Source organism: Syngnathus scovelli, chromosome 2, assembly GCF_024217435.2.
Source record: "Syngnathus scovelli strain Florida chromosome 2, RoL_Ssco_1.2, whole genome shotgun sequence".
In the NCBI taxonomy this organism is placed as follows: Eukaryota; Metazoa; Chordata; class Actinopteri; order Syngnathiformes; family Syngnathidae; genus Syngnathus; species Syngnathus scovelli.
Window position 1 is genome coordinate 19,242,163 of NC_090848.1, and position 7,838 is coordinate 19,250,000.

At 41.3% G+C, this 7,838-nt stretch overlaps 1 protein-coding gene across 5 annotated transcripts in view; it reads left to right on the forward strand.

The window, feature by feature from the left end:
* Nucleotides 1-7,838, forward strand: part of tns2a (tensin 2a) — a 39,618-nt gene that overhangs the window by 1,143 nt on the left and 30,637 nt on the right. Inside the window, exon 1 of one of the 5 annotated variants that reach the window (XM_049755882.2) lies at nt 4,881-5,061. The exons of the other annotated variants lie outside the window; for them this stretch is intronic. Coding sequence (XP_049611839.1) covers nt 5,038-5,061 — 24 coding nt within the window. The 5' untranslated portion in view covers nt 4,881-5,037. Of the gene's footprint in view, nt 1-4,880; nt 5,062-7,838 lie in introns of those variants that run through there. 5 annotated transcript variants of the gene reach the window in all.

Here is a 7,838-nt window from a genome sequence, read left to right on the forward strand (position 1 = left end):
ATATCTTCCATATATGACAAGTGTTATGAAAATGAAGACTAAATTATTTGTTTGCAAAAATAAAAGTATTATGAAATTGTCTTCAGTGTTTACAAAACATATTTTTAAGGAATGTATGGATTTTCTTTGGATTTTCTTTATGGAATTTAGTTATTTATATGATTAAAGGAATTGAAGAAAAAATTACATTTTGTTCACAAATATGTGATCAAATCATTAATGATGGCAAAAATCAGTACAGTCCACAAAGTAGTTATGCAACTGCAGACTGTTCACATAAACACAAGTAAATTATCATCAGTGCTTACAAAATACCATTATCTCTGATGAAAAAAAAACACATAGTGGCCCCATTGAATGCTCTTGATTTTATTTTAAATCACTGTCAACTGACTGTGATGGCATGACAGCAATTGTAGTCTGGCAAAGTTTCAGAAACAGAGGTCAAAAATCATATCAGATGTTCCACTCCATTCCATGTGACTTGATTATGAGGATGACATCGCCATCCCATCGCACATCTGTGGTGACACAAAGCAGTGTTGCAACGGGTGCATTGCCGTCAGCGCTGTAATGCAATGACACACTGATACGGCACAATGAGGCAGTCTGGCTGCTGGATGAATCATGTCAAGTAGTTAATAGTGACCGAGTATTGCTCTTGTCACTGACAATGTGGTAAGATAACATTAAAACACGGTTTGTCGTGTATTTACCTGTCTCACTTACATTTAGTACATTCACAAGCCTTTCTTTTAAGTCTCTCAAGACTCTTGCCTTCTGCCATCTGTGCTCCATATTTAAACACGTATGCTTGGTTGCACCGCATGTCCCCACGGGGCCAAAATCACACGGCAGCACTGTGGGAATGCGGCGCCCTCTGGACCACGTCAACTGGCGGTGAATGACCCCTGCGAGAGTAAATGTCTGTGGGAAGCAGCTCTATCCCACTAAAAGATGTTGTCTCTTCTATTTATGGAGATTTTTTTTTTTTTTTTTTTAAAGCACTTGTTTGTCTCAAACGTTTTAGTGTGTGAACTGCAGTTTAGATACTGCGGCTTGTTCCCGTCAATATTTGGTTATGAAATCTAGGCGTACTGTGTGATCCACGATCCATGATTATTTGTTTTTGTGACAGACTCCACCCATGTTGAATAAACGGTCAATCAGGCTATCAGAAAATACAAAGAAGGGTAGAAGTTGAAGCTTCATTTTTCTAATCCATTCACAAATCCACTCAATGTGCTTCACAGGAGCACCAAAAAGTTATTTGCTAGCAAGCGCAACTAACTTCATGTTCTCACTCATCTTCCAGTGATGTTAGCAACCACTGAAAATGAAAAAGAAACCACTTTTGCTTTTCATTATTAGAAAAACAAATTAGGTTTGACATTATGATTCTTTTAGGTCTCATTTGTCTATCTCCCTCTGTAATTTTCATGTGAACGACAACATTTAGATTGACCTAGACTGCGGCCTGAAGCCACAGGCATTCACTATAAACACACCCGAGACAGGAAGAGGCTCTGAAGGAACAGCTATTGGTAAATATAGAGCCACTTTAAATGAGAACGCGACATAAGACGTTCTCTCTCAGCCATATTACTGAATGAAAAAAAAGCTGAAAAAACCCCCAACGTAGATTCAACTTTGAGTGTGGTTGCTGTACACTGTAAACTATAGAGTCCCGTGCTTTCAGCATGATCATATGGACTCAACTTAGAAGTCTTGCAAAGGCAGAAAAATATAAAGTATTTTCTTTTGGAGTCCCCCAAATGCCCTTAATTACAGACCTTTTTGTAGACTGTGCCGCTTATGCGCGTATTTACACTTTTCCCCACAGGGCTGAGTCTCTCTCCCTTGTGAAACGTGTGGGCTTGTGGGTATTCTGTTAGTATTGATGGCAATTAACACGAGTCAATTTGTACCTTCTATTGTTTTGAGGAAGAGCATTCAATTGTTCAATTGTGATTATATGCCACTGACTTAGATTTATGAAAAAAGATTTGTTTGCGGTAATTAGCCAAGACTAATTTTTGGACCAATCAACAGTTTTACTCAGTTACAGTGTGACTGACAGTGAGGATGATTGTCCGTATGTGCCCTCTGATTGATTGGTGACAAGTCCTTGGTGTTGACAGAGGCAAGAGATAAGGACTGGGATAGATTACAATAGTATGCACGAATACATTATTTTTACTGCGCATATTGTATTGAGAAGCAACATCTTTTCTCATGTTGCAGTCAGTTCCATTTCTTCTTTGCCATCACTGATCCAGTTCAATGGTTAGCATCATTGTATGCCCAAAAACCAATTGCTTCTCACCCCATAACTTATGTTGTGATATTTTTCCAGAAAACTTTGGTTGCCAGGATCCACTCTATATATGCTAAAAACTTTGTTTGGTGTCCGACAACCTCATGCTTTGTTGCTCTTAAACAGCTGCACTTTATCAACACTCTGGCTTAGTGCTGTTTTACACAATCCAGCGCCGCTTCTCTTGCCTCCTCCTCCTCTCATTTCCTGTAGGCCCCTATTCTGTCCTTTTTGTCATTTAGCCTCCTCCACCAGTTGTCATTTGGACAAAGCAGAAAAACACAGGCAACATGATGATGACTTTTTTAACGTCACATCTAAAGTCATTCTTCCTCAACCATTTTCCCATGCCCAACTCCATCTACCATTCACGTGGGACCCTCCCCCACTTTGGTGACCGCCCCGTGGCCTCATTCCAACCCCAAGCATCAGTTTCCTGTCTCTCTGTCCTCCTAACCTTCGTGAGTGGCGCCCACCCATTGCATTTATTTCAGTACCCTTCACCTATTATTATGAATCCACTTCTCTGATACACCCAACTTGCCCAACTTCAACTTCATTCCATTCCACGTCACATAAAATGTACCGTAAATAATAAACTTCCAAAGGGGGAAAAAAAATTGGAAATCCACACATTCCATACGTATTAGCAATAGGCATGGACTGCATTAGTCAATTCTTTATGTTCAGAACTGCAGTCATGTTCTCCTTTGATTGTAAGGGATATAGTTACCCAACATTATACTTTTGAAGTGGATGCAGATGGTGCCCGTCATAGCTCTGTGGTAGAGTGGTCGTTTCCCAAACCCAGAGGTTGGAACTTTGATCCGAAGCCATTTTGACTAACATAATGCCCTTGAGCAAGACAATGAACCCCCAGTTGCTCCTGATACTGCACCATCATCTATCTGAAAATGAGGCAACAGTGTTTGAGTACAAACGGTAAAAAAGCGCTATACGTGTACAGCCCATCTGTCATGTAGTAACGCAGCACAGATAGACGCACAGATAGAAGTTAAGGCTCTAGAGAAATTAAGTACTTATCATACAGACATTAAGTTGTCAAATGTCCACCACTAGATGGTAGTGCTGGCACACTGTAAGGTGTTGAGGACCAGCACTGTGTTTCAGCTTTTTTCAGCTGGGTTACTGTGCTGTTTCATGTATAAAATACATGCAGTGTCGTTAGTAGTAGTAGTAGTAGTAGTAGTAGTAGTAGTAGTAGTAATAATAATAATAATAATAATAATAATAATAATAATAATAATAATAATAATAATAGTAAGAGACAAAGACCACTTGCATCTTCTGGACAGGGATTAAAGGTCCTGGTGCCCATGATACAAAGCCTATTCGTCACACATCAAGAAAATACCTTTAAACTTCAAAAAGTACGAGTATCAAATAATTCATTCATTCATTCATTCATTCATTCATTCATTCATTCATTCATTCATTCATTCATTCATTCATTCATTCATTCAACCATCTTCTGAACCGCTTATAAGTATTAATTAAAACAGGAGTAAAACAAATAATAATTGTATATTGCAGGTTGAGTCACTAGAAGCGACATCATGCAGCCGAAAAATCAGGCCAAAAATGCAAAGTTACGGTCGCAGGCAGATAGTGAGTGCCACCTTGTGGAAGCAATGGGGTAACCAACAGTTTACGCATCATCAATTATGGACCGTGGAACTCGATTAAACGGTATGGTGTTATAATGAAATTCTGCTAGTTTATTGGTGACAACAGTTTTTGAAGCTGATGCGTTTGAACAGTAAGAAAAGGATTTAATTAAATGTGCGTGTTGTCATGTCACAAAGAGAAAGTGGCTATGATGGCTAGTTTCCACCACTCAAAATATACACACAAATCTCAGCTAAATTGTTTATATTATCCCTGGAGTGTGTCTGAAATACTGTAAGCAGTGAAAGGTGGTGAGTAATCATGAAGGGAAGAAAATCATAATTTTCTAGTGATTCAGCGTTTGAACAGCAATTAGGACCACACATTCTGAGAACCACCCATACACGCACACGCACACGCACACACGCACACGCACGCACACACACACATACACATGCACACGCGCGCACACACACACGCACACGCACACGCACGCACGCACACACACACGCACACATACACACGCACACGCGCACACACACACGCACACACACACACACACACACGCATGCATACTCCAATACACGTGTAGGGTATATATCATCCATATAACGTACTAAGTGTTGTTAACCCGGCGAGACGATGTTAAAGTAAACGTGTCTATATAGTTGTGTATATTCAAGTAGTGCTGTTGTCCGCCCCAAAAGCAGCTGTGTGGCAGTATTTTTGTCCAAACACAACTTTGAGGTACTTTATCTGTATACAACGGGTCTGTATTTTCTACCTGTGCCTTGTTCGTTACAAGAGGTGTGCAACTCCCTTTAAGGGGGCATTTGACCCAATCCAGGCTAGCCGTTTTTGCGCTCCCCAATGGAAAAGCGCAAAGAAGTAATGTCACGCCTCCAGTTGCAAAGAGCTGCGTGTGGCCCCACCCGGTTGCTGCAGCCCACCACCACCCACTACCACCACACACTCTGAGGGTGGACCGGAGCAGAGCAAACAAGTGATCTCATAGCAGCAACAGTGAAAGAGTCCGGCCGTGTTCGTGGAAGTTTGCTTCGGCATGAGGGGCCCCCGTTGAAAGTTCAAGCATGTTTAGCAGCAAAGCAAGCAAGGTAAGCGCATTTTAAGTCCGATTGTTTTTCCCGATCCAACATTTGTGCGTGTGTGTGTGTTGGATGAGTGATGCGCACTTTGGATTGAGCGGCATGTTTTCCGCGTCAACTTGACGTCGGTTCAAGTTGCACAGATAACGTTGCTGAATTTATTCAATGGCCCTTGAAGATCGAGCCAATAAGTTCTCTCACAATGTGACTCCTTGTTGCGATAAACCTGATTCCAATGACATGCGCGTCTTCGGGAGGGGGGTCATATGATGCATTAAGCAGGCCGCCCCCACCTCTTCACCCCCTCGAGGTTACTGCGTCAGAGCAAGTCATTTGCTGTTAATGTCACACAGTTAATTCAAGGATTACAAGAAAACTCACCAGCGCAAGGAGATGTGTGTGCGTTTGCGTGCGTGCGTGTGCGTGCGTGCGTGTACAATGTGTGTACAGTGTTTCCCAACCTCTTGCGCCAATTAGGTGCATCCTGCATTATAAAATGATTGCCTAGTAGAAAGGCATTATTTCGTCTGCCGCTTTATCTCGCTGGCGTATATAGATGAAGTTAATTAATTGAACATCATTTCCGGACCGATGATGTCCAGTAAAATTATATATTCTCAGGAATCACTGTCTAATTATATTTCTATCCTCTGTTTCTCACTGCCATAGGCCCAAAATCACCTTTTGACATGTGCAAAATATGTAAACTCACCCAGAGTCCTATTTCATAATTGAAGCCAGACATGTTCCAAACATGTGGAATGCGGGAACGCTCATAGGAGCATGGTGCATTAATACGGGCAACACTGCATAAACCCATCTGGTGGCACTTTTCATCTTTTATTTTCAGGATGTACTTTATATTTAATACATATTCTAAAAGCTTGCATATACACTAATGAAATATCTCAGCGACCTTAGAGGCTTAAAATTTTAGCCGTCATTTCTTTCATGTCTGTCTGCCTGACTCGGGTTCCTGTTCACACATATAGACCTATTTGACGTGTAATAGTTACATTGAATGTCTTAAATTACACAGATTACCTGTGTATCAATTTTAGATGATAACCTTTTTTTTTATTTTCATGTCTGCCAGACTTCCTGTTCCCAGATGACTGTTATACAATTTAGTGGTTTAATTGGGGCTAGACGCTTGTACTCTAAATGACAATTTACTGCTTGCTTGTGCTTTAGACAGTTTCGCTGTGAAAATGTGTGAATTACTTTTAAAGGATTTCTTGCTTATGTTTTGTGTTTACCAAGGTACTAGGAATGTAAATTCGCTTTTTGCTACCGCCTGCACAAATACGCAGGTATTGTGTCCATTAATGTGCATTGTCCTTTTTAAATAAACAACCAAAGCAAAACAAAATTTTACTCTTGTGTGACCATTTGAGATGCACACAGCATATCTGCCTAATCCACTTGCATCATGCCTCATTGTTTTTTGGTAAAAATGTTAGAAAGACCCATCTGTGCAAGATGTAAAGTACCCACAATGCATTTAGCATCTTCAGAATCCTAAAGTGTGGGATCCTATTGACATCATGTCAAAAGCATATCAACATGATTAATGATTGTTGTTTGAGCTGGCTCCACATGATGACGCCTTGTCGGAGTCCCCATCCTGCTTGACAGCGTAAAGAACAACCAACAAGCTGATAACATTGTCTGCAGAGCCACCGACTTTTCCTCCATCAGTAGTGGTGCTGTCATTAGTAATATCTAAAACCAAATTTGATGCATGACATTGGCACAGAGGTTTTTATCAAAAACGTCAGGTTAAAAGTGGGAGTAAGTGAAAAGATTAAGGATTTACAGAGGCATATCATGACTTTTTATGAGAAGGTTGTGGGGGGACATTTCACTACTGGAATAGCTGGAATACTACATCTTTCATTTGTGTCATTTTATTTGAAATTGCTGTTTTGAAGGTGTGGTTCTGTCTCATGCAATTGAGTCACAGTTCACCCGCCCACTTCGACAGTGCCAATGGGCTTTTGTTACTGTTGTGAGTGGGAGAAGGAGGGTGTAGGCTTGTGGGTTCTGACTAGAGTGGCTTCTTGTTTTCAAATAGCCCAGAGTTTCAAGAGAAATGCAAGTAATATTTGAACAGAGAAAGCCAGAATTGTTTACTTGTGGAGGCAGGATAAACCGAGTCACCAAATGATGCTTGCCAATTCGTGTGCTAAGCTACGCGAGTTGGCTGACGGAAACTAACACTGCAGCTCTGCTTACCTTATGGCTTTGACATTATAGCGCTTCCGTGTTGTGTGCTTGGAAACGGTGGTTCTATAAATAGGTAGATAAAAGAATGACTTGCTTGTTTAATTGCACATGACAGGCGGGCGGGCGCTCCAACTACAAGCGATTGAAAGATCTAATCTCCGTGATATGTATCTTTTAAGAAAGCTTATGCTATAGATCATGTACACCAACAGCTGTTTTGCTCCAAGCTGACTGATGCCTGGGCTGGATGATGCCACTGGGCCCACTTCAGTGCACATGCTTAGCATTTTTAAAGAAAACCAGATGTTGTATTTTGATGGTAAACATGAACAAATGAAGCTGGGATGTCAGTGCTGGTCCTTTGAGACCATTTCTCTCTTTGTGTGTGTGCGTGTGTGTGTGTGATTGCGCATGTGTGTGCGTGCGCGTGTGTGTGTGTTGCTGCTAACAGCAGGACTCCCGAGGAGCGGAAGTACGCCGTGGCGGTGCACTGACCTCACTTCAGGAACAGGCACTCTCTGTTCCCTTCCCTGCCTGTCCCACCCAATGGACACGGA